The following is a 27704-nucleotide window of genomic DNA, read 5'->3' on the forward strand; positions in this document are numbered from 1 at the left end:
AGCTATCTCATTGTACTTGATCAAGATGATCTGGAGATCAGGAAAGGGATCAGAGCGATAAGTGTCCAGCTGTCATTAAACAGTATTTTGCCCCCAGTTTCCCAAGGAGGGCAGTGTTTCAAGCACAAGCAATGCTGGCCATTTATTTCATACTGTGGAGAACCATTTTGATTTTCCATCTGGCTTCCCCCCAACACAGATATCAATTTCTGTTCTTTCCTCCATTCCAACTCTTCAGCAGTTAATACTGATGCTATTTTCCAGTAAGGAGTTGATTCAGAAAACTTTGGTGGTGATGGTTTAGCTATCCATAGACAAACCCTCACCAAGTGGACCAGACCCAGCTCTTGCCAGAGAAGCCTAGATGGTTCTGATTCATTTCTGCCTTCTCCACAAACTGATTGTTGTTAATTGCCTTGACCTTATGAATAAGAGACTTCAAAGTCACCCACCAAATGTGAGGATTTTCCCTTATCCCCACTTCTGCCACCAATGTGAGGACCCCCTCCTGCCCCACCACTGCAGGGGCCTACTGGACACCACCACTCTATTAACTGCTGCCATCATGGGCCTGTGTCTGACCTGACCTCAGCTTTCCAATATGTAACATTCTCAGAGGCAAAAACTTATAACACAAAAATAATGATTTATTAAACAGCATTTGAACGTAACATCACAGATTATTCAATACATCTTAATTGCATCACTTTCACACACTCATTTCCAGGGTAATTCTGACCCTGTTAACCAAACCCCTAAACATCAGCTAATTAATCCCCAAACCTCAGTCTGATATATTCCTAATCTTGACAGACCCTTAACTAACTGCAATATACACCTGTCGCTTAAAAATCCCCTCAGACATTTAACCAATCACCAGTCACTCCCAACCTTCCATTCTCTCAGCTCCTACCAAAAGATCCATACCTTATTACATCTACAGATGGCCCTCCATATCCATGGATTTAACTATCCATGGATTGAAAACATTCAAAATAACACATAAATTTCAAAAAGCAAACCTTGATTTTGTCATTTTATATGAGGGACACAATTTTACTTCATTACTGTATTTAATAGGATTTCAGCATCCATAGATTTTGGTATCCATGGGAGGATCCTAGAACATATCAAGAGTCCGGTGTACCACTTTGGCCTGTGGAGACAAATACATACTATTGATCCAGCAATAATGGCAGAGACCAAGTTTCTCTCCTGGTGCAAAGACTTTTATTATATTACACAGAAAGACCTCAAATAGTCTTTATGGTTAAAAAAGATGCCAGGTTAACAGCGGATTCCCATGCCAATTGCCATAAATGTCCCAAATGTTCCTCCACTCTGCATCATGGTTTTGCCGACACCACCCATCAATTCCCGTCCTCTCATGCCAATCCTAAAAGAGAAAGAACAGAGCACAAGGATTTATTCCCCAGAATAATCAAGGAAAAATACATATCTGATGACTGGCAAATATGGTTGACATGCAAAACTTAAAAAAGGTCCCTCACACATTGGTTCATAGAAAGCAAAGTATCAGTGTGCAAGACATGCAGTGGGATTGCTTTTCTTTGACAAGGTCAGCAACTACTGGATGAAGAAAACAACTGTCCCTATATTCTCAGTACAAGGATTAAGGGATTATAAATCTTGTTTGTTTTACTAAATCTACAATCCACAATGCAGCCTTATGTCCAGTGATTAGTATTTAGTCAATCAGTTTATGACAGCCATGATCCCAGAAAGCAACCTGCCCAGCTCATACTTATTTCCATGAATCCCAGGAACTGGAGGTTTTTTTTCATGCATCCGTCTCAAAGTGAGATGGAAGTTTACTTTTAAAGCTCCCTTCAGTTACAGAAACAATTTGGAAAACTTGAATTGACTATTCAGACAGGAATAAATTGCCTTGGTAATCCTTACTCTATTACAAGTGCTTCTAGGAAATCTCCATTTTTCTGCTCCCACCAGTGTTTAGAGCAGGGGTAGGCAACCTGCGGCCCACGGGCCGGATGCGGCCTGGCGAGGCCTTGGGACCGGCCCCAGCCCAGTCCTGCCACCGATTGCCGCCGGGGCCTTTGACGTCTCACGCGAGGGGCATGGTGGGGCAATTGTCTATAGAAGCCTCAGAAACATGCATTTATCTTAACATTTTTTAAAAAATCAGCAAATTTTTTTGCGTGTCCTCCATTTTTTTATTTAAAAAGTGCCCTCCATTTGAAAATTTTGTCCTACATTTGTCTCGGTTTATTTATTTGTTTATTTTTTTGGGCTTCAGCCCCCCCAGTTGTCTGAGGGACAGCAACCCGGCCCCCGGCTCAAAAGGGTTGCCTACCCCTGGTTTAGAGTAAATAATTATGTTGATTATATAGTTTTACTTGATGTGCAAAGAATTAGTCTCTCAAAGCTCCATCCTTCCTTACTTTGTCAAAATTAAGAATTGGCTTTTAATAACAGGATGGAGTTACCTTACTTCAAGTGGTGTCAAACTACATTATTTCTACAGTGTAGATGCACTCTTAGCTGCCTGCCAGAAACTCAAGAGCTCAGAATGCAATAGAATCTAGAAAAAACCTCTTGACAGTAAGAGATGTCTGGCAATGAAACCAATTGTCTAGAAAGGTGACAGTGTCTCCATTGGTCATCTCAAAGAGGCTGGAAAGTTACTTGTTTTAGCTGGAAATCCTGCACTAAGCAGGGGGTTGGATTCAGTGAACCACGAGGCCCCTTCCAATTCTATGCTAACCTTGGATTAGGATCACAACATATTTTGGATAGAGTTGCATTCACAGCTGAGAGGTACAGCAGAACCAAAAGGGATGCATTCTCCCTGCAGAATTCTCAGCATAGGTAATCTATTTAGGTGACCCAGTCTGTGTCTGTCTCATATCCAGACTTGAATATATACTGGAATTGCTTCAGGTAATCTGTTTCATCTAAGAAAGTCACTCTGAAATATTAATTTAAACAGATAGCTTAAAAACTGGCCAACAATTATCTAGTGTAGTGCAGCCCAGTTAAGATCTCTATAGCAGAAGTACAGTATTTTAATCACTTATTTTAAAGGGGTTGGAATGTATATGACTTTCAGAGAAGCATTTACAACCTCCACTATCCATCTGAACAGCCTTCTTCAGCAGTTGTAATTAGAATGTACGTTGGTCTAGCAGGCTAATGATTGGCCTTACTTCTCTAAACAACTTGTCAGTATCATCATGTTGAACAAACTGAAACTCGTCCAGAAAAAGCAAACAATTACCACCCAAGATTTCAGTCTAAAGTTCAAATCGGAATGAATCCAAAGAACTTTCTGTAAAAAAATATTTGGTAAATTGATCACAATGCATTTCTGAGGGCTCCTCCTCAGCTATCTGGTTTATCACGTAATAGTTTCTTGAGTACATGAAACAACTGCATTGGAGATGGAAAGAGGTAGAAAAGAATAATTTCTTCACCACTGCAGAGGAAGTTCTAAAATGTGCCTTAATATGTGGTTTATTGGATTCTTCCCATGTCTTTCTCCACTACTGCTCAAGTCATCTGCTCAAGCACTTCAGAGAACCAAAGAGCCCATGTTCTGCACCAAAGTAAAGGATATTTATGAGTCATTATGTTCATAGCCTGGACCATTTCCTTATTCCACAGATCAGAGTGCTGCCAAAATCACCAGCTCTAGCAACTGAAAAATCCTCTAGTGTTTTCAGGGGGAGCAAATCTGAATTCTGTTATCTGTTCATAACAATGGAAGTGATGAAATCTTGAGCTGATCTTTATAAGGCAGGGACCGCAGCACGGATTTTAAAATACCTCAACATAATAAACAGGGATTCCTGGCTTCAACCACCAGCGGTTTGCTTGGGAAGTACCTGAAGTACTGTGTGTGGTGCCATTACTACATTTGGTGACTACAAGCATGTGGATTTGTGTATGTTACAGAAAAACAACACTGGAGTAGAGACAGAACTGGTATTAATGTCCAATCAAATCCTGTTTCTGTTTGTGGAAGAAGTCCCACTGTCTTCCATGGATCTTACTCTCAAGCAAACAAAATAAAGCAGCTTTAGCCAGTTAGCTAGTTAAAATCTAAACAGAGTTAGGAAACAACAGATTAGTACTGTGTAATATAGCTTCTTTTCCTTGTCTGTGAAAATGTGATGAGGTGACAGCTTCTTCCTAGGATTTACATACAACTGCAGCAGTCTGTTTTCAACATACCTGAGACAAGAAAATGTACCAAACATTGCACCTGCTGCCATACCAACAGCAAAGCCCATCATGAAGCCCATTTTTACTCTGTCAAAACAACTGGGTTGCGACTGGCCATATGGCCCCACTGTCACAGGCATCTAGAAAAATAAATAAAAGTACTAATGAAATATCAATCTGACACATCTTGTTTCTTCAGATAAGATTATTCTCATTTCCAGTTTAGATGAAACGGAACAAGGTGAATACCTCTAAGAAACCACTTAGGCCACTTTTAAGGAGTGGCTTTAGCTTTGGCAGGCCCTTTTGTAGGATTGCAACCAAAATTTAAGAATAGCACCACTGCAGTAGGCCTGGACTTGAATACTTACTACTTACATGTGCAAATCTGGGCAAATATGTAAGTAATTTTTTGCATGCAAAATCACTGCAGTTAAATAAACTACAGTTCCTAGGAAAGCTTCCTGAAGGCTTCCAGAAAAGTTTGTCTTGCCTTCCCATTCTGAAACATTATTTTAAAAGGATCAGTATAATACTGTCATAAGCAAAAGGGGGTAATTCTTGTTCTAAAAGGCTTAGTGACCAGAGCTCAAAAAGAGTAAAACCAAAAGCAATGGATAGTTAGAATTCAAAGATACAGCCATGTTATTCTGTAGAATCAGTATATAGAGATCTTGCAGCACCTTTGAGACTAACTGAAGGAAAAGTTGGCAGCATGAGCTTTCCTAGACTAAAGTCTACTTCAAATAGACTTTACAAAAAGCTTATGTTGCCAACTCCTTTCTTTCAGTTAGTCTCAAAGGTGCTACATGATCTCTTTACACAATGGATAGTGTTACAGAGAAATGGACTTTAAAATCCGTTTCAAAATGCATATCCTGATAGTACAACCAGGTTAGCAACTATTCATTAACTTGAACACTGAGAATAGAATTCAAAGCCATAGCCATGTTCATTTGGAAAGAGATTTTAGCACCTTTGAGACTAACCTGATTCTGACAGAAAGAAGTTTCTTAGCATGACCTTTCATAGACTTGAACCTACTTCCTTAGATGCATGGGGCAGAGTCTCAAGTCTACTAAAGCTGATGCTACCAGCTTCTTTCTTTCAGCTAGTCTCAAAGGTGCTATTGGATCACTTTGCATTTTAAACATTGAGAATTCTGCTTGGTGACAAGAATGTAATTTGGCCTTAAAACTGCAGTCGTCTTTACAAAGTAGTACTAAAGAGCCAGTGCGGTATAGTGGTTTGAATGTTCGACCATAACTCTGAAGACCAGGGTTTGATTCCCGCTTGCCCTTGGGCAAGTGACATTCTCTCAGCCTCAGGAGAAAGCAAAGGCAAACCTCCTCTGAACAAATCTTGCCAAAGCCCATGATAGGTTCACCTTAGGGTTGCCATAAATTGGAAATGACTCAAAGGGACACAAGAACAAAGAGAGAGAAAGTGGTACAGCAAGTCTAATTTTAAGATAATCCAGGTTTTAAGCAATCCTGTTGTGCTTGTATCAACAAAGTCTTATTTTAGGGTAACACAGGCCTGTTTCTGGAAATGCTTGTTTAGCTGCCTTGGATCAGGGTAACCAGATATCCTCCTTTTTCAGAACATGTCCTACATTTCAACCTTCTGTCCAGGAGGAATTCCAAAAATGTCCTCAATTTTGAGCATGACTAAGAAGCATGAATTTATAGTGATATGACTGGGTTTTTAAAAGCTTTTATTTGGTCATGTCCTCTACTTTTCTTGAATGTCATACATGTGGCAGTGCCTTGTCCTCCTTTGTAGTTAGGATATCTGCACTGAATCCCATTTTGGCAGAAAGGCGGGCTATAAATCCCCTAAATAAATAAATAAATGAGGAAAGGTTAGCTTTCACAAGGCAACCACTGAGCGAAACAAATTCCAGGATGAGGCCAATAAGCCTTTGGAGCTTCCCTTCCATGGCCCCTTCATCGCAAACTGGGGTGCAGGTGTCCCTTTCTGTCTTGCTTATTCCTCGGCTGCATCCACATGGTAGAAATAATCCGGAATTTGGGAACTATAGTTTCACAGCTTGGCGCTATGCTCCAAAACACACTGCAGAAATAATCCAGTTTGAGACTGTTTTAACTGCCTTGGCTCAATGCTAGGGAATTCTGGGAACTGTAGTTTTGTGAGACACATGTCCCATGTCAGAGACCTCTGCTGCCACAATAAACTATAGTTCCCAGATATTATAATAATAATAATTATAATAATGGGATTTATTTATATGCCGCCCAATCACTGGGAATCCTGGCTCTTACAACAGAGGGGATAATAGATGGTTCCCTGCCCTCAGGCTTACAATCTAAAAACACACGACACAAAAGGAGAAGGGAATGGTGAGGGGGAGGGGATCAGGTCCAGCATGCTTCTCTCCCTCTGAGGCCTGGACCAAGGCAGATGGACCGGAGGGAGGGCTCTTCTTCTTCAGGCTAGCCCTGGTGGAGCTGGGCCAGCCTATTCTCTCCCTCACCGGCAGAAAGATGATAGTTATGGAGGGAGGAGGCTCTTTCTTCAGCCTAGCCCTGATGGCCTGTATGACCCCTAGTGCCTCATACATACACACACACAGAGCGTACATTTATGTGTATATACAGTGATATGAGATATATATATTATGAGGCACTAGAGATACCTAGTGCACACACACACACACACACATATATATACATATACATACATATATATACTAGATATGATCCCTAGTGCCTCATGTATACACACACAGTGTACATTTATGTCTATATACAGTATCTCTCTCTCTCTCTTTCTATCTGAGGCACTAGGGATCCTATTGCAAACTCTGGACAGTGGAGCTCATGAGGAAACTCCAAAAGAAAACCAGCGAAGTACCGTTCCCAGAATTCGGGAGCACGGAGCCAGGGCCGCTAATCCGAATTATTTCTCCCGTGCGGATGCAGCCGAGGAAGAAAGAGGGGCAGGGTAGCGTGTTATGGGCCGAGGCCGTTAAAGCGGGGCCAAAACGGACTATTTCCGCCGTGCGGCTGCAGCCCTAGAGCTGTAGGAGTAAAACCCAGCCGCGTCGCCATGACTCCCTCCCGCGCGTCCCCTTCACTCACCTCGACTTCTTCCAGCTCCTCCAAACTGCCAATTTGGCTCCGTGCGGCCTACACTTCCGGCGCGCTCTGGTGACGTCACAGGAAGCGAAATTCCAAAGGGGGCGGGGCTGGGAGAAGGGGAGGGGAGAGCCAAGCGTCGTCGCTGGCGCTGTTGCTGCTGCTGCTGGTTGTGTGTCTGCGTCGCGCCGAGTGAGGATGTGGGCGTCGCGGCTGAGGGCGCTGAGGGCAGCGGGGCTCTTCCAAGGGAGAAGGGCTTCGGGCCTCGCCCGGGAACAAGGTAAAGCACAGGCACCACCCGAACACCGCCCCTTGGACCCTCCCTCCCTCCCTCCCTCCCAGGAGGCAGGTCCTTGGCGCCTCTTTATGTAACCTGTGGACATGATGGACCCTTGGGCAGGACAACACACACACACACCCCTTGTATCCGCACTGCAGAAATAACCCGGTTTGACACCGCTTCAACTGTCTAAGCTCCATGCCATGGACTTCTGGGGATTGTAGTTTGTTGTGACGCCAGGGCTCTCTGACACAGGAGGCTCAGTAGCGCACAGGGTTATATAGACTGTATATGTGTGTGTGTGTATTCTGTGTGCTAGTTAGTCTTCTCTGCCAGAGCTCTGATATATGTGTGTATATATAGATAAGTGTGTGTGTGTGTGTGTATATATATATATACACACACACATATACATATACATTATGTGCATATATATATATATATATATATATATTCTGTGTGCTATTTAGTCTTCTCTGTCAGAGAGCTCTGACATATATATGTATATATATGTGTGGTGTGTGTATATATAAATATATGTATATACATATATATTATGTGTTTATGTGTGTACACATATATATGAATCCTGTGCGCTATTTAGCCTTCTCTGTCAGAGAGCTCTTATGCATGTATGTATATCTGTGTGCGTATATACACATACATATTATGTGTGTGTGTGTGTGTGTGTGTGTGTATATATATATATATATATATATATACTGAGCACTATTTAGCCTTCTCTGTCAGATAGCTCTGAGATATATACTGTCTATATATGTGTGTGTGTGTCTTGCTCTCTCTCTCTATATATATTGTGTGTGTGTGTGTATATATATATAAATCTGCATATTTAACAAGTTGGACAATGGAGCACACCAGAAAATTCCAGAAGAAAATCTGCATGTGCTCCATTGATTACAGCAAAGCATTTGACTACATAGATGACAAAAAGCTGTGGCTTCCCCATAGAGGAATGGAAGTGCCACAACATCTGAATGCCCTGTTGCCCAGATGTCTATACTGAAGACAAGATGTGGCCATCAGGACAGAATACAGAGAAACAGAATGGTTCCCAATCAAACTACAAAGCCCAGGATTCCATAGGAATCAAACATGGCAGTTAGAGCATTGTCCAACTGCATTATTTCTGCTGTGCGGATGCAGCCTCTGTTGGTATATTATCTGAAGAGAGCTAGAATGCTGTTGGTGATGCATGCCATTGTAACTCCCCACACACTGATGGCTTTGTTCTGGGGCCACAACAAACTTGGCAAGTTTTCTTGGCAAGATCTGTTCAGAGGAGGCTTGCCATTCATTGCCTTCCCCTGAGGCTGAGAGAGTGTGCCTGGGCACCCAGTGGGTTTCTATGGCTGAGCCAGGATTCAAACCCTGGGCTCCAGAGTCATAGTCTGACACTCAAACCATCACACTATTCGATATGTTTAAAAGCACCTTCAGGCTATGGGTAGGAAGTGTGCATGAAACATCAGATTTGAATTTTGTCTTTACAGTTGGGCTCAATCTCCAAGATCTCTCGCTATGTGTGTGCAAATATTCAAAAGTCCAATAAATAAATAAATGCAAAATCTTCTGGCCCCGAGCATTTTGGATAAGAGAAAGACAATCTGTACAGCCTGCAAAGGAGAAAAAAGAATGGACTTTCCCAGTCTTTTCTGTCATTAGATAACTACTGCTGTTCAGGCTGTATTTTTCCATGGTTACTTTCTTATATAAAGCAGTTGTGATGTAACTTGGAAGGAATTTGAGATGACAGTAGAAGCCGAGAGCGAGTTAGGATTTTGTAAGCAAAGGTATTGTAGAACCATAAACCCAAGCAGTTCAGGTTGTGGCAAATTTCTTCCCTCTCCCCTGCAGTTGTGATTAGCCTTTGTATACACAAAGGGTTCAGACGCAGCACGTGAAAATGTAGTAGCTAATTCTCCTGGTGTTGGATAAGTCTACCTTTCTCTTCCTCCTATTATAACTACTGTAGCTTACAAAAGTCTTGTTAATGCTGGTTCTTCAGGAGTGAATTCTTAAAATGAAAGCTCTGGGTTGATAAGCATTACTTTGGCAACTCTGATGGGAACCCAGCAGTTTGCATGTGAAAATGTTTTGACCATGACATAGGTCCAAAACACACTGCAGAAATAATCCAGTTTGAGACCACTTTAACTGCCCTGGTTTAGTGCTAGAAAATCCTGGGAATTGTAGTTTGTTGTGGCACCAGAGCTCTGACAGAGAAGGCTAAATGTCTCACAAACTACAGTTACCAGAATTCCCTAGCATTGAGCCAAGGCAGTTAAAGCTGTCTCAAAACTAGATTATTTTTGCAGTGTGTTTTGGAGCATAGACTCCCTTGAATATTGGTAGACTCTCAGGTTATTAAGGGGCTTGAACAACAACAACAACAACAAAAGCCAACTGGATGCCTGCTTCTCAGAAGTGTTTAGCGGTGGATTGTTTTCACTGAGTTGGTTTGTTCTTGGAATTCCTTCCAACTCTGTGAGTCTACCTGGAATTACTCACTTCATCTTGCTGAACAATAAAATCAGAACAGACTCAATCTTGCCTTTTCAAGGCTTTACTGAGTTCACCTCAAGGTGGTGGTTGATACTTTTCTATAACTGGAATACAATTTTTAAAATGCCATATTTTGTTCAAAGGACACTATCATTATATCTGATTGACCAGCCTAGTTCAGTCTAGAGATTGGTTGCTATAACTGAATTAAATATTTTCAAGAAAGTTTAGAAAGATTATTAAAAGAATATATGACTCTTTACTATCATTTACTTTAATAAATGTTTATGTTCATGTCTTCTGTTTGCATATTTGCATTTCTTGCTCATGTAGTTGTGTTTTCCTAGGTAAAAGCAATGTTGAGGAATCTGAACTCCGGCCATTGTACATGGATGTCCAAGCAACTACTTCTATGGTTTGTAAACTAAGTACTCATTTAGTGATAGTCTTTTTTTTAAAAAAATAGTAAATCAGATTTACAAAACAGTTCTGTATAGGTTACTCAGATGTAGTTCCTGTTCTACTCAGGGGTAGGTGGGTTACTCCTACCTAAGTGTTCCTAGTATTGCTGTTTGAATCTCATGTATACTGTATACTCTGCTAAATTCTGATTGTGAAATATTTTTGTTGAATCTAGCAGCAAGAAGAGATGAATTAAAACATTAAAATAATTTAAATATTAGCAACTTGATCTTAATCATATATGACAAATAAAGATTTATATATTTTAGCCTGCTCTCACAGTATATATATATATAACTATATATTACAAGGGGAAAAAAGGTTGCAGTGAAATAAAGTTTTATAACTTGTGTTCTAGGATCCCAGGGTTTTGGACAGCATGCTGCCTTATCTTGTGCATTTCTATGGCAACCCACACTCTAGAACCCATGCTTATGGCTGGGAAAGTGAATCTGCCATGGAAAAAGCCAGAAAGGTGAGGATTCTGCATTATTCTTATAACCTAATTATGGATGTTTTCCTGCTCAGCTACTCTGCAAATTGATGCTGTTAGATATTGCAGAATTCTGTTTCAAATATTATAATTTATAATGATGTTTTGTATTTTTACAGCAAGTTGCATCACTAATAGGAGCAGATCCTCGAGAGATTATTTTTACCAGTGGGGCAACAGAATCCAACAATATAGCAATTAAGGTAAAATATTATATCGTAATATCTGATGTCATAAAACAACTCACAGTAATCAGAGTTACTATCCTATCCCTAAGGAAGGCAGAATTTAATACATCAAGAACAACATCACAGTCACATATATCTGGTTTTGGTTTGATTGAACATGTAAGAAAGTTATGGCAAGCCTCAAAAATAATATTTAACTTGACAACTTGGTATGTAATCTGCTGAAAGTGAACAGAAAATACAGTTTCTGAATAATAATTATCTGAAAATATTTGGAAATCACTGCTGATTTTATATTTGCAAGAAGGGGCTAAATAGGAGAGGTGGGCAACTTGTGGCCCTGCAAATGTTGTTAGCCAATTATGAGGGATCATTTCATCTGCAATCCAGGAATATATGGAGAGCTGAAGTTGCTAAAGAATCTTCTTTCAGCCCTAGGACCATATTCCAGTCAACTGAAGACAAAAAGGGTGCAGCCAAAAAATCAACACATTCTAGCTTAAGCTCTTATTGCCAAAGCTTAGAAAAAGGTTGCGGAGGGGCACATAAAACATAAGAAACTATCCAAAATGATGTTATGAAGAAGACATTGTGGCCACCTGGCAAAGCTGAGAGGGATGGTATAGGATTCCAGAAAGGCCAGATTTGTTCCAGAGTGTGATGTTCCCCACCCTTACTTTAGAGCATCCCCTCAAAATATTGCAAGGTGGTATGCTCCTTTTCAAGAAACTATTTCTATTCTCCTTTTCAGTTGTTTTCTGTTCATCTACCACTTCCCAAGTCAGTCAGTATTCTGTGGCCCCTGAGTACTCTCAGTGGTCATTTGATTATTTAGGGATTCCTTGCCCTATTAAGAGTTGTTTTTGTTAAATATTTTTTTGAAAAGACTAATGTGAACCTTGGCATTCCCCAACTATGTTTATATCTTCTCCTTGAGCATGGGTGCTACTGTAAAATTGATTGCTCTCAGCTGAAAATTGGTGTTTGTGTGTATATGATGATGAGAAATATTTAACTCTGAGGTATTTATTTTTCATAATTGTGTGTAACTAAACAGATACTAACTCTAGTTGCTTGCTTGAGTATGTGATGTGAATGTTTTGTAGTGGTGTTAGTTAATTTGTAAACCTTGTTTCATAAATTGTATTTCTCAATAAAAGTCTTTTAAAAAACCAGTGAATGTGTGTAATTGTATGTTCACAAGGTTTTATGATGAGATGAGTCTCTAACAACACTTGGCATAAGCTTGAACAGGTTTACAGCATAAGCATACATATGCTCAGAAATAAGCCCTGCTGAATTTAATGGGAATTACTCCCAGGTAATTATGGATAAAGCTGAAGCCTTACATTGCAATCATAACTTGCTTAGGCTGCAATCCTTATATATATATTTTCTCAGGCCAGTGCCCCAATTAGACCTCTGAATAGATAAGTATGCAGTTGTATTCTTATTAGGAAGTAAGTCATACTGTAGGCCTTATTTATCAGTATATAAAGCCAGTAGGTCTTATTTATCAGTAAACGTGTGGGATTGCACTATTTGTTTCATTGAGCTTTGGCTCTGTTCAGAGCAGTCTAGCTGAAGATCATCCAGGATATAAGTAGCCTATTGTAACATTGGACCTAATTCTGTCTGTTACGTATCTGTGCCGAGTAGTCATTCTATTATCTGAATAGTTTGAAATGATAGGTCCTGTGACTGCATATATTTTCCTTGGTAGTTATATACCACTGCAGTAATTTTATTTAGATAAATAATAGCATAAAATGTTCCTTACAATCATGACAGTTGGAAATTTTTTATATAAAAATTGAAGCTGGAAAAAAAACTCTTTGTGGCACAATTCTATGTGTATATTTCTGGGTTCAGTGGCACTAAAACCCACTCAAGGGCATATAGGGTTACAGCCTGAGACAATGCTGCCCATAGTTGTTTGAGTCTAAGTCCCATCAAATTCAGTGGGATTTCCCCCCAAAGAAGCATAATTAGGTTCTAGGTTTCAGTGTCCCAGACATTGCAGTAACTGAACATTTCACACTTTTAATATTATTCTTAAAAAGCTACACCATTTCAGTTTAAAAATCTATACTCTTTTTCTTTCATCTGTCTAAAGGGTGTTGCAAGATTCTATAAATCCAGAAAGAAACATATAATTACAGCACAAACTGAACACAAATGTGTGCTGGATTCTTGTCGTGCCCTAGAAGCGGAGGGATTTCGAGTTACATACTTGCCTGTAAAGAAAAATGGGATTATAGATTTAAAGGTAAGAAGCTTGATGTTCATTTTATTAGAGAGCTGTCAAAAGAGAGAGAGAGAGAAGGAAAATGTCAGGTAAAAATAAGAAAGGCTGGATTATGGCTTTTCTCTCACATTGGACAAAACTGAATCACTTCAGCAGATATGGTTTGAAGAAAGTTAGGTCATAATATATGAAAAGATCCTGTGTACATTCATAAGGTCAAACACTTGCTATTCATTTAGTCCAGTAAAACAAAATTGCTGTTGGAACACAATGGGACATTTCGTAGCGTAAACATGTAGCATAAACATTTTGTAGTATAAAAACATCAACATATATACTTTTTATTATTTATGTAAAAGATTTATTCTTTGTTTTCCAGCCCTATTAAAGATCCCCAAGGCAGTTAGTACTTAGTTACAAAACATACAACCAACACAACAATAAATGTCAGTGGTAAGTGCCCAAAGGGCTGTGTGTGGCCTTAAGAATGTGCACAGGATCTTTTCATTTACCACAGCCACTCCCATATTTTCCTAAAGAATTGCTGCTAAAGGGAATTGTCAGTCCCTTGGTCCCCTAGTGCAGAACCACTTGACATCTGACCCACTGATTAAGTGAAACATACCCATGACTAGCTTTTTTTGGGATTGCACCAAGGCTTAAGAGTTAATTCTGGCATGAAAATCCTTCCTCCCGTTTCCTCTGTTCACTTTTGCAGCATTCAGTTCTGATGTATTTATTGCATGTAGTTGTGTAGTAAAAGCTCAATATAACTTTCCAAAGAGCATTCACAAGCTCTTTTATATACTCATATAGCTTGAATTACTTCTCTCTCTTGCATGATTTCTGCCAGGACCTACAAAACGCAATACAACCAGACACAGGCTTGGTTTCAGTAATGACTGTGAATAATGAGATAGGAGTGATACAACCAATTAGTGATATTGGTAAGTAGATATAGTTGGTGATCTCCACTCTTAATAGCTTGGCTTAAACAATGTTCCAGAGCATTATGATGAACCATATTATATTAAGACAAAGGGCTACAGGAACCTACATAACTGCTGATTTGGAAGCTAAGCACTGATTCATTTCTATGTCTGGCAGTTTCACTGTTTGTATTCAGGATTTGCAGTGATCAGAAGAGATCAGTGACCGTGGTTTTTTGTGGGTTTTTCGGGCTATGTGGCCATGTTCTAGAAAATTTTCTTCCTGACGTTTCGCTAGCATCTGTGGCTGGCATCTTCAGAGAATGCTTGCCTGGAAAAAGTGGAGATACACACACACACACTGTGTGAGCCTGGGAATGCAGCAGTGATTTGCATGTGTATTGTTCTATGCTGATGGCCGGCCTCACGCTGGGAGGCTAATGCAAAAGAGGATTAATGGCCAAATAGCCTGGAAAAACCCATAAAAAAACATGGATGCCGGCCATGAAAGCCTTCGACTTCAGATCTGTGACCATTTTTCCATGCTTGAAAAAGAAAAAAGAAATAATTGTTAAAGTTGCCACTTGTTGCTGTTTTTGTCAGAGCAGAAGTGCAGATTTTCCTGTTGCGACCAGCTGTTCATGCAGTTAAACCCACCTCCATTAATAGTCTAGGAGTAGCTAGAGAAGAGAAGTGCCCCTGTATTCATTCTCAAAATCCACCTCAGGAGTGAATTGTTGCAGCTGGTTGGTTGCTAAATAGACCCTAACTCCAGCTCAGCTAGGTGATGCTTAGTTTAGCAAGCCACTGTCTATACTCAAAGAGGATTCTGTTGCCACATGCCCTATCTAGATTACCACATTACACTCTTATAGCGCTGCTATTCCACTTTAACTGCTCTGGCTGCCTCCTGTTGCATTCTGGGATTTGCAATATAAGGAGGGGCATTTAGAATTCTCAGACAGATTGCTCTTAGGCCTCACTGAACTACAAGCCTCAGAATGTAACAGGACACAACCAGAGCAGTAAAAGTGGAATAGCAGCACTAAGAGTGTAGTTCGTTAATGTGGTCAGACACATTTAAAGAGCACTCCCTGGAAATTGATTCAGGGAATACATAAAGTGAAAAAGAATTATTTTTGTGTGTATTTAAAAAGGATTATTCTTGTATGTTTTAAAAATTGTCCTTGAACTAAGTCTTAAGGCCTTTTCCTCTCTGGCATAACAGTTTTTAAAATGTAAACTGGGTATCATATTGTAACCAGACAAAAAGAATTGTTTGGTGTTGAATAGTCTTGCTTTTGTATTACAGGTCAGATCTGCAGTTCCCATAAAGTTTTCCTACATACAGATGCTGCACAGGCAGTTGGGAAAATTCCACTAGATGTCAATGAAATGAAAATTGATCTAATGAGCATCAGTGGCCACAAAATCTATGGTCCCAAAGGTATTCATTTCTTCTAATTGCATGGCATTTATTCTTTCTGACTGTTCAATGTTCCTTTATTTATTTGATTAGTTCTTCAAATAAAAGTTGGATATGCAATACAGCAATGTCTTCACTGCAAGGAGACATGGAAAATCGAAGTGTTGATAATTAAGGAGGAAACAAATGTATGCTTTTTCCTTTTGTATATTATTTCTAGTGGCTGGGAGCAAGGTTTTAATTGTATTTGTCCCAAGGCTATAGAGTGACTTGTTTTGTAAGGAAAATGTATTAACAGCCTTTGTTTTGTCTGGGAATTATGTTTTTTATCTTTTAAAAATCTGTTTAGGTTATTGATCGGTGAAATAATTACAACTTTTATGTTTTATTATTTGAATATGTGTATGAATGCAACATTATGTATGTATGTCTGAATTACTCTTTTATTCTTTGATTGAGGGTGCCACACTATTGTTTCTTATTTTCTAGAGTGAAGTAATGCTGAAGAAAGTACTCACTAGTAAAGAGTAAGGTTTTTTATTTTTTTAAGGAATACTGTAGCTAGTACTGTAATTTGATAGAAAGAATTGTATAGTGAGGAGGATTCAGTCTTTGCAGGACCATTCCAGTGGTTAAAGGAATTGGTATTATCAGAGGAAATTGAATCTCTGAAAATGTTAATCACATCCATTTCTTCTTCTTGTGACCGAGGATTTTGGTAAAAGAATAATGATGGGGGAGGGGAGCTTTTCTGAGCTTTCCAAAACCTTGCATTATGCAAAGTCTTGTTTGTCTACTAAACAGAAACTTTTTTTCCAAGGGGTTGGTGCAATTTATGTTCGACGACGGCCAAGAGTAAGAGTGGAACCTATACAGAGTGGAGGAGGCCAGGAGCGAGGATTACGTTCTGGGACTGTGCCAACTCCTTTAGCAGTTGGTCTTGGGGCAGCTTGTGAATTGGCTCAACAAGAGATGGAGGTACAAAGTGCAATCCAATTTGGGTTTATAACTGATTGAGACCCAGTTATTTTAGCTGTCTTTATTTTGCTGTGTTTTAAACACCATAGTCATGGTAGAAAGTGTACAACACATTCACCTGCCTATATGGATAAATATTTAATATGATGTCTTCTGCTATGCTACAGAAGTAATTCTGCTTCATATTCTCCCCTTAATTTCCAAAAATATGCATTATGCTTAAGTAAACCAAACTTTAGTGTCAGTGGAACCATTTCCTGATACATTTTTGATTTTAGTAATGCTAGAGTAATTTGCTGAGTAATCGTCCTTTCTTATTGCATGCGTCTTTTACAGTCCCCAGACTTAGAACTGCAACAGTGAAACCTCTCTCGCTGCTAGTAAGAAAAGAAGAGATGTAGTTTCTAGTAGGAATACTGAACATTCTATTAATTGTATGAGGTTTACACTTTTTTTGTGGACATCCCTATTTCTGCTTTGATATATTCCTTGCCAAGGGTGGAGAAACCTGTCATAAAAATATCGCTCTGCAGATTTAGATGTATAGTAGCAAAATGCGGATATCGTGTTATCTACAGAATTTCCAGACAAAACTTAAAATATGCTTAATATGGTATACTGGGTAAATAGGTCAAGAGGTATCTATGTATTGGTTAATTAGCTAATTAAAGTACCTTCTTTGTTTTCTAGTATGACCATAAGCGAGTCAGCTTATTGGCTGACAGGCTAGTTACAAAAATAATGGCAGAAATTCCTGATGTTGTCATGAATGGAGATCCAGAGCTTCGATATCCAGGTATTGTTAAATGTCTATTGAGTTTCACTACTGAATTTATTATCTTAATTTATTAACTGTTGAATTTATTATCTTAATTTGACTTCCTGAGAGTCTTTGCCTCTCACTCCAAATCCCCCAACCCCCCAAATAAATCCCATTTTGTAGCACTGTAAACTTCTGAAAATTATCTTACAAGACAGTTGTGCAGTAACTCAAGAACTCTGTGCATTAACTTAAAGTAGTGTGTAATTTTGTGCCCAATCTTGTGAGTGTTAGCCCAGAAATAATACATTGCATATTGCAAAACTCACATTATTCCCTGTAGATTCTGTATTATTAAATTACACAGTATTCTGTGCGAAATAGAAAATTGAGATGAAAAATTACCAAAACATCAGAGTTAATTTTTTGTCTGGCTTTAAATTATAACATTGATAGTTTTAGCAGACCAGACATTGAGATTGAAATTGTGGTTCTGTGCTTGATTTTTAAATATAATTAAGCGTTGTCTTCAGCTTGTTGTTGTTGTTCTGCTTTAAAATTATAAAAAAGTCCCAGGACAGCTTAAAGACTAACATGCATTATTTGGAATCAGCTGTTGTGGGCTGCCATCTACTCCATCAGATGCAGAAAGAGTTGTCTCAGTTCACAGATACCTATATAGATAAATGATACTGGGATGTACTGTCTCTAACATTAAGGTGGCCATCCTTCTACAGCAGAATTTCAAAGAGGGATTCTAGCACCAAACAGTAATGAATTCAATAACAAGTTCTGCAATATCAGCTGTGGTTTAAAAGAAAAAGTGCTCATAATGCGGCAAGGTCTTTATTGCTGCCCAGCTGCTGTTTGTTAATAATAATAATAATAATAATAATAATAATAATAATTTATTTATAGCCCGCCCAATCACAAGGAATCCAGGCGGGTTACAACAGTAAAAATAAAGATAATAAAATACAATACAATAAATAAATAAAATACAATAAAATTAAAAAGAACGAAGTGAGGACATTCACAGTTAGGCCTGATGGAAGTTGGGCCTCTCTTTTTCACTCCCTCCCAGGTCTGATGATGATGTCATGGAGGGAGGGCTCTTCTTCTTGAGGCAAGGATTTTATTTTAATTAAATTTAAGAAAAGAATTGGTGGACAGAGTGACATAAGTCACAGTAAATGGGGAGTAGAACTAGGTAGGGAAGGCCTGCCGGAAGAGATCCGTTTTCAGAGCCTTCTTAAAGGCTGTAAGAGTAGAAATGTCACGGATCTCCTTCGGCAGGTCATTCCATAGCTTTGGAGCTGCGATGGAAAAGGCCCTCTGGGTGACTGAAGTTAGCCTAGATTTTATTGGCTGAAGTAGATTTTTCCCCGAGGACCTTAGAGTGCGGGACGGACAGTATGGAAGTAGGCGATCTCTTAAGTATTCTGGACCCAAGCCATGTAGGGCTTTGAAGGTAATCACCAACACCTTGTACCTTGCCCGGAAATTAATTGGCAGCCAGTGAAGGGATTTCAAAACTGGTGTTATGTGATCGGTACGACGAGTACCTGTAATTAATCTGGCTGCCATATTTTGTACAAGTTGAAGTTTCTGAACTTGGCACAAGGGTAGCCCCATATACAGCGCATTACAGAAGTCCAATCGAGAGTTAATGGACACAGCTCACAAAATTTTCACTGTTTATACTCTGCATTTCTATTTCCCCTGGCCCTACTTAATTACAATTTTCAAATCACTTAGAAGTCACCTAAAAAGATTTTTTTTTTTGCCTTGTATGGAAATATAGAACAAAAATTAACATATTCTAACCTGGTTACCTCTGCTAGAATGTCCATACTAATAACTCTGTTACTGTTCATTAGTTACCACTGTTAGAATAATTATCACTGCTTTATCTTTTATATTTCAATGCCCCCACATTCCTACATCAACCCAGCCTTTGTTTAAATATTTGCCACCAGTGGCAATGCTCCATCCATCTGATGATCTGGACGGTGGTCGACAAAAGCTGATGCAAAGTAAAATTTGCTATTGTTTAAGATATTACTACTAGATTCTACATTGTTTTTACCAGCGTAACTTATCCGCTTGTAAAAATTGTGCAGCTTAAAGAAGCTAACTTTACTTTGTTAACTTCACAGGCTGCATCAACTTATCTTTTGCCTATGTAGAAGGAGAGAGCCTACTGATGGCACTTAAAGATGTGGCACTATCTTCTGGAAGGTAATACTGCATATGAAAGACAAACAAAAGGCCTCAAGAATGGTCTGAGGATACATTATGTTTTCATTGTTAAAGCTAAGCAAATTTCAGTAACGTCAGTTTCCAGAAGCAAGATTTTCTAAAACCTCTGTATAAGCTTCCTGAAAGAAGCAGGATAAAAGAGGCATATATTTCACTGGCACTACTGACTACAGTAAGCCAGAATCTGTTGAGGTATAATGTCCGATTGTGTTAGTGACTGTACTTTTAATAAATGTGCATAAAAATGTACCCACTACTCCTTAAGGCAAGCAGCTCTTTTTTCATGGACAGCATAATGGGTGAGCTTAGTAAATCAGTCAGAATGTGAACAGAACTCTGTCCCAGCCCCATGTCCAGAATGGACATTATTGGTTGTGGGGTACACTACAAAGCTGACGGCAAGTTTGCTGTCCCCATTGACAGTGTAAGGTATGTCAGCAGAGCTTTATGCTCTACCCCTTTAAACAGGGTATCAGTTTATAGTCAATGAATGCAGAATCCTCTTTTTGTTTTGGACTAGAAAATTTATTCCATTCATAAAGAACTTACCCCTACCATTGTAGATTCCAAAGATTAAGATGCTATTAATATTTGCTAGAGTATGGATAAAATCCAGCACTGGATTTTTACTGATGGAACACTGGAATTGAACAGAAATGAGGGGATGATCCTTTTCCCACTATAGCCAATCCATGCCCACAAAATTGGTTTTTCAGAGCTGAGAAATCTCAGAAGCTGATTTTCCAGGCAGTACAGAGAGCAGTAGGAGGAAGGAAAGGGCAATACAAGAATGATACAGGATTTTGACCTACATAATTTAAACAGGTATTGTTATTTAGCCTTGAATCTGCTAGAAGGTTAATTCTTGCTGGTAAGATACTTTTGTCCCATTCTTCCAGTATAATCATCTTTCTCCCTCTCTCTTAAAGCTCTTCAGTCGTATCTTGAAGCATTGTGATATTTCTGATCATATTTAACACACTTTTAATTGTAGTGCCATCTTGTCTCTTGTTTTCTGCCTACTTCTACCCTTTACACTTTTTCTAATATTATTTTATCTTTTTTTAAGTTCAATTCTGCTTCACCTTTTCAAATGCCTTCATTCTACTAATCTTGCAAGAAGTCCTTATCTTGTCAAATCTATTCTCCTTTCTTGTATGAAGATCTAATCTGTATTGTCAAGAAGGAAGTTTGACAACAGCAGTGATGAATACCCATCAAGAGCATGCTGTTCCAGTGCAGTCTGCTATGGTAATTTCTACATCTGCTATACACCTAAATAATTTAACACTTTGTTTTCATTTTTCATTTTCTTCAGTGCATGTACATCTGCATCTTTAGAACCATCATATGTGTTGCGTGCAATTGGAGCAGATGAAGATTTGGCTCACTCATCTATAAGGCAAGGGCTGTTATTACTTTGAATGTTCACATTGTTATATTGTACAGTGGTGCCTCGGGATACGAAATGATCGGGTTACGAAATTTCCGGGATACGAAAAAGTTGGATTGGCAAAAACTGTTTCGGGTTACGAAATATTTTTCGGGTTACGAAATTCATTTCGGCGCGAAATTCAAATGCTGCAAAGTGCAGGTATAGGCTTTCCAGTGCTAACGGAAAAGTGTTTCGGGTTACGAAATTTTCGGGTTACGAAAGGAATGGCGGAACGAATTAATTTCGTAACCCGAGACACCACTGTATTGAATTGTTATATTACTTCTGTCAAGCAAAATACTGCCTGTATGTGTGTATTGTGTTGTTCTTAATAAGCTGTTTTATTTCAGATTTGGAATTGGCCGTTTTACAACTGAAGAAGAAGTGGACTATACAGTGAAAAAATGCATACAGCATGTCAAGAGATTAAGAGAGATGAGGTAAAATTCTAATTATTTGACATTTAACCATAACAAAATGTCTTTATTTTTGCCTCTGTTGAAGAGAAATTGTTCTTGGATTCATTGAAATTCAGTAGTTAAAGAGGACCAAGACTGGGGAAGAAAACACTATTTGGTGTCTTCCTGAGGCCCGTTACAGACAGGCCTGAAAATACGGACTGGGTCCGTATTAGGGTTAGAAAGGGGCGTCACTTGCTGACGCCCCTAACCCTAGTACGGACCCAGTCCGTACAAAATGGCGGTGGCCGTTCCACACGGCCGCTGCCATTATGATGTCACGACCGCGCCGCCTCCAAATGAGGCGGCGCGGACATGACGTCTTAGTACCGCGCGAGGGCGCCTAGAGTTCCTTTTCTGCAGTGCAAGAAGCAGCTCCGAAATGGAGCTCCTTCTGGGGTTTGCGTCGCTGGGTACAGCCTTTACATGGCTGCGCCCAGCGACGCAAAGAAGAAAGGGGCCAAGTGGCCCCTTTCTCCTTCTCCCTGCTGTTGCCGGGTGTCCTTGGGGCTTGAAGCCCCAAGGACACCCCTTTCCAGGCTGCGGGGAAGCGGCCTTTTGCCGCTTCCCCGCAACCTGCAAGGCGGCGGATCAGGGCCTCGGAGGCTGCCAGTCTGGCAGCTGAGGCCTTGATACAGCGGGGAAAGGGGCGGGTGCAGGCCGCCCCAAACGAGCGGTCTGTAACCTGCCTTAGTTAGGGGTGGGGGATCTATTTCAGGCAAAGAATAAATTCGTTCTTGGTGTGCATGTCCTGGGCCTCACATGCCAGCAGTGAGTAGAGGTAACTCAGAGTTTACAAGGCCATCTTGCTTGCTGATATGAGGCCCCTGACATAGCTTGTCAGGCTTCATTCACTAATGCCCATACAGGTTGAGTATCCCTTAACTGAAATGCTTGGGACCAACAATATTTTGGATTTTGGAATATTTACATATGTCTCATTATGTATAATTAGATATCTTGGAGATAGGACCCAAGTCTAAATATGAAATTCATTTATGTTTCATATACACCTTATGCACATAGCCTGAAGGTAATTTTATACAATATTTTCAATAATTTTATGAATGAAACAAAGTCTGTGTATATTGAACCACCAGTAAGCAAAGATGTCACTGTTTGAGCCACGCATGAACAATGTTTTGGATTTTGAAGCATACTGGATTTTCAGATAAGGGATACCTAACTTATATATACATTTAAACCCGTATACATAGTCTTTGCTTACTGTGATGAGTGGCAGGGGACTCTTTTTAAAAACAAAACAAAAAACAGCTTGTTGTAGTGGGAGAGAGGGGAGTTTTTGGGAGACATTGCAGCATTGGAGAGAGGAGAGTTTAGCTATTCTTCCACACAAAATGTTCTCTGCAATGGTAGATTTACGCTTCAAAAAGCCTACTTGAAAACAGAGATTCTTAGGATGGAAGCAAGTGCTTCATTTTTAATTACAGTGAGTACTTCACTTCCCATCTATGCGGGTTTAGTTCTGGGGGCTTGCGATAGATGGGAAAACACACAGGAGCTCAAGGCCATATTAGTCAATGGGTGGCGATGTGCACGCATGTGCCTGCATCGAAACACCGGTGGGAATGCACGGACATTGACTATTATGAGGCAGGGCAATCCATGGGAGCTCCAGTTTGTGAATGGCTAGCCTGGCAATAAAACCAGCAGCAGGGAAATTACAGGTTTTACCTCGCCTTTGGGTCAAATTTCTAATTCCTTTCCCAGGCTGAAATTAGAAATTAAAAGGGTATTGAAAAGAAATTAGAAATTAGGTAGGGAATCAAATGGCCCTTCAAATATCTGTTGAATTGCAAATCCAAGCATCTCTAGCCAATGAAGAATACTGGGAGCTGCAGTCCAATAACATGGAAGATTGCCATCTGCCCTCAGTGATGCTTGCTGTGGACCAGATTGTGGCTCCTACCACTCCTGTTACTTGCCTTAGGAGCCATCCTGTTTAGTCAGTTTAGGAGCCATCCTCTTTAGTCTGTTTAGCTATTCTTTCTCCCTTTTAAACATCCTCCCACCCTCTGCCATTTAATCACCCAAATCTCTATGCATTAATGCGTCCAGAGAAGCAACTGGTGGCTCTGGAGCTTCTTCCTCAGGCAGCATTCATTCCCATGGCCCATGGAGTGCTCCTTAAGAGGGGTAAGTTAGGAATTGCAGGGATGATGGAGGAGGGCATCCCATGACCTCCCTCTGCCCCAGACAGATATTTACAGCAACCTGGCATTGTGATTATATAGCCTATGTATGCTTGCATTCACAAGAGATTAAACTGCCTTATGGAAAACAAAACAAAACAAAGGGCTTTAAAAATCATGTTGGAATCTGGCATACAAAGCTTCTCCAATTCTCCTGTTTGTTTTCATGGTTAGTCTCTCAAGGTGATAACAGTATTTAGTGTGGATTCAGGAGTTCAGTCTTGGTGAGAATTTGCATCCTTGAGGATAAAAGGCATTTTAAGACACATGGCCAGAATCATTTTGTTAGTCCTAATAGCATCTCTGGCTGTCTTGACTGTTGGTTTTATAGCTATTTTAAAAGACATGTTTTTAAACTTGTTTTTAAATATTTTATTTATGTATCTAATGTTTTAATTTTTTTTACCTATTGTGCTTCACCTCTAGTGCCCTGATGGGTTAAGAGATGGTAGACAAATAGCTTAAATAATAGCCCCAACTAGAGTAGACCTATTAACAAAATGGTTTTACATATGTGTTGACACTACTATTCAGTAATGAAGTAAGTAACTGAGTTGGAACTATCAATAGGATTCAAACCATATAGTGCACAGGATTCATGTTTTCTCAGATTAATCTGTTTATAAATTATATTTTGTTCTTACACATTGAACATTTATTTATGTCAGAAATTATTTGTATATATGATATACTGACTGTGGATTTTCCTTATTTTACAGCCCACTGTGGGAAATGGTACAGGATGGCATTGATTTGAAGAGCATTAAATGGACACAGCATTAAACAAAGGCGATGACTTATAAACATAGACTGCCTTGATGTAGACTGAATGTATTATGAACATTCCTAAGAAACTATGTGACACATAATATGAACAACCTCTATGTGACAGTGGATTTGCCTTTTCTCAAAAGTCAATCTGTTAACATATAACATCAGACATAGATTATACTGCAAATATACTGGGACACCTGTTTCCTTGGGCCAAAGAAATTACTGTACTGTAATTTGAAGGTGATACTGGGGCAACCTAGATGTCAAGTAACTGTCCTTCTGTGAGAAATGTTTCTACTATAGTTTCTCCCTATACTGGTTTGCATCTATTTCACCAACATCTATTCTGTAGCAGAAACTTGTGTTTGTATATATTATACATTCAGAAGTAATCCTTTCATAGAATGTAGTCTTCCATCTAAAAAGCTTGCATCACATTTTTGATCAGTGGTATGTGCTTGAATGCACACAACAACAATGTGCTGTATAATAATGAATACAGCTATATCAAGGTCAACTACTTCCTTAATGGAGATGACGTTTTTCAGTGAAATTCTACTCATTCTAATGATATTAGTGTTCCACATTCACATCTCCTAATTATGTCTGACTCTGTTATTACAAAGTATTTTCTCAAACTTTATGGAATTTAGGTGATGGTACAGTGTACTGTCACCATTGCTTCCTTTAGTATTTGTGGAAGATAAAAGGCTGTTACTTGGGAATAAGATTATGCTTGTATGAAAATGTCCTACGGTTGCTTTCGCTGATTCATAATAATTAAATATGTAAAGTGAAGCCACTGCTTTTCACTACAGGAAGCCTACCAAAGCAAGATTATGTTAACTGGTGAGACTATCACTCATGGTACTTGTATGGGTATAATTTGTATGGGAAGTTTTTGCATTGGTAATACTATTTCTTACAATACATGGAGGAGTCTGTTTAAAAATAGGCTGTTCTGTAGTATCTTCCATGCCTCCTTTATTATTTTGTAGCCTAGCTGTGTTGTACATGCAGTTTCAAAGAAAATAGATTACCGATTTAGCCACTGGCTGGATCACTAGCATCTTCTCAACAAATCAAAATTTGTTTGGGCAACATACCCTCTTGCTTTAGTATGAATCCCATAGTGCATCAACATTTTTTGACATTGTACCTGCTTCCTTGGGGAAAAGCTCATTATAGAGCTCTGTTTAGGTAGAACTGTGCTTCACGGAGGAGAGAGCTTGACTTGCATAGATGTTTTAGACATTCTGGAGCATCAAATAATTGCAACATACACATCACTGGACTGTACAATAATTTGAAAAACAGCTTCAGAATACTTATTTGCTATTTGTATTGTGCCCTTATATGACGGATCATCTGAAACTGACTTTTGTTGTTTTAGAGAAAGTCTGTGTGAGATGGGTGCAGCAGAGAGAAAGACACATATGTTTGCAGGGGATGGAGGTGCCAACAAAATAAATTTAAAAGAAAACAGTTTATACTGAAAGAAAATGTTTTCCCATTGTTACTGGAAAAAATAAAATAAAAATGTAGAAATAATCCCGAGTAGTTTGTTCACCTGCCTACACAAACTCACTTCCACAGTGCCATTTTGGATGCTCAGATCCTACTATATACAGTAATAAAACGGTGTCCCTCATACAGTATAAAATGGCAAAATCAAGGTTTGTTTGTTTTTACAACTGTGTGTGAGTATTTTCAAGCCATGGGTGGTTGACTCTGTAGATGCAGAACCTAGATATTGGGGGCCTGACAACCTCAGATATGCAGATGATACGAGTGGATACGAGCAAAGACTTGGAGCAATTACTGAAGAAAGTCAAGGAAAAAAGGGCCAAGGTCACAATAATACTGAACATCCAAAAAAAATGATCATAGAAGATTATGCTCTCCTCATTTTAATCTTCTGATTTCCTGGCTGCAATCCCTTGTTTGATCAATGTTTGATCCCAGGTATAAGAACTCTTTTACAACTATTCTTTCATTATCTACATTGAATTTGTCTTTAACTGCCCTGTCTTAATGCTAGGGAATTCTGGAAACTGTAGTTTTATGAGACAGCCTTCTCTGTCAGAGAGCTCTGGTGGCACAATAAACTACAGTTCCCAGGATTCCCTAACACTGAGCCAGGGCTGTTAAAGAAGTCTCAAATTGGATTATTTCTGCAGTGTGTTTTGGGCTTTCCTTGATATAATTGACTATATTTGTTGTTGTTATAGTCAGTCAGTCAATCTTTTATTGCATTTGATTAAAAGCCATTGCAACTTGATTAGCTCTACTTATACTATACTTATATATATATGAAACATCATATTAGTGAATCCCTTGGACAGCAATATCTTTCAAATAGTAGCAGCTTGCCTTAATATGGCTGTTTTACGTGGAATCACAGTCTGGAAATAACCATCATATTTTCATATACGAACTCCCTCCACATTCTCTGGTCAGGGGCACAGGACCCCCCTACAAATAAATAAAGGGTCCTTTTTTGAACACCTTTCTAGGAATTTCTAGGTCGTCCAGCAGAACTGTGTGGTCAACATCTGCCAGAATTTGACCAAGGACTCATGTTGCAGGACATACACAAGGCGGCTTTTAGTGCTGGTCTGTACAATGTGTTTGGATTTGGATCCAATGCATTTGAGGAACTAGGCTTTAGCCTACGAAAGCTCCTGCTGCTGCCCACTTCTTTCTTTCATTTAGTCTCAAAGGTGCTACAAGATGTGTCTCTACATTATTAGTATTATTAGAGTTCAGGACAGCTGCTGCCGCCAGCCTCTTTCTTTCTTTCTTCCTTCCTTCCTTCCTTCCTTCCTTCCTTCCTCTCATAAACAAACTTGGCCCCCTCCCTCCAGGCCCGCGGCCCGTTCCCTCTCCCTTCCGCCTCCCTCGGAGTCCCCTCCCAGGCTCTCTCATCATCAGGCGCCACCCCTCTCTCTCTCTCTCCCCTCCT

General features: G+C 39.4%; 2 protein-coding genes across 2 annotated transcripts; one reads left to right on the forward strand and one right to left on the reverse strand.

Annotated features, from left to right (window-relative positions):
• Window positions 1–1213: 1213 nt before the first annotated feature.
• Window positions 1214–7445, reverse strand: ROMO1 (reactive oxygen species modulator 1). The gene is made up of 3 exons (XM_042462640.1): window positions 7311–7445; window positions 4216–4346; window positions 1214–1396 (listed from the first exon to the last, which is right to left on the reverse strand). Exons 2-3 carry the CDS (start codon window positions 4344–4346, stop codon window positions 1288–1290), a joined length of 240 nt encoding a protein of 79 aa, XP_042318574.1. The 5' UTR covers window positions 7311–7445; the 3' UTR covers window positions 1214–1287.
• A 15-nt stretch (window positions 7446–7460) lies between these two features.
• NFS1 (NFS1 cysteine desulfurase) lies at window positions 7461–26290 on the forward strand. The gene is made up of 13 exons (XM_042462639.1): window positions 7461–7587; window positions 10461–10528; window positions 10934–11050; window positions 11188–11271; window positions 13373–13525; window positions 14358–14451; window positions 15746–15880; window positions 16680–16837; window positions 17528–17633; window positions 19757–19838; window positions 21178–21261; window positions 21645–21734; window positions 24685–26290. Exons 1-13 carry the CDS (start codon window positions 7506–7508, stop codon window positions 24746–24748), a joined length of 1317 nt encoding a protein of 438 aa, XP_042318573.1. The 5' UTR covers window positions 7461–7505; the 3' UTR covers window positions 24749–26290.
• Window positions 26291–27704: the final 1414 nt, after the last annotated feature.

This window comes from Sceloporus undulatus, chromosome 4, assembly GCF_019175285.1.
Source record: "Sceloporus undulatus isolate JIND9_A2432 ecotype Alabama chromosome 4, SceUnd_v1.1, whole genome shotgun sequence".
In the NCBI taxonomy this organism is placed as follows: Eukaryota; Metazoa; Chordata; class Lepidosauria; order Squamata; family Phrynosomatidae; genus Sceloporus; species Sceloporus undulatus.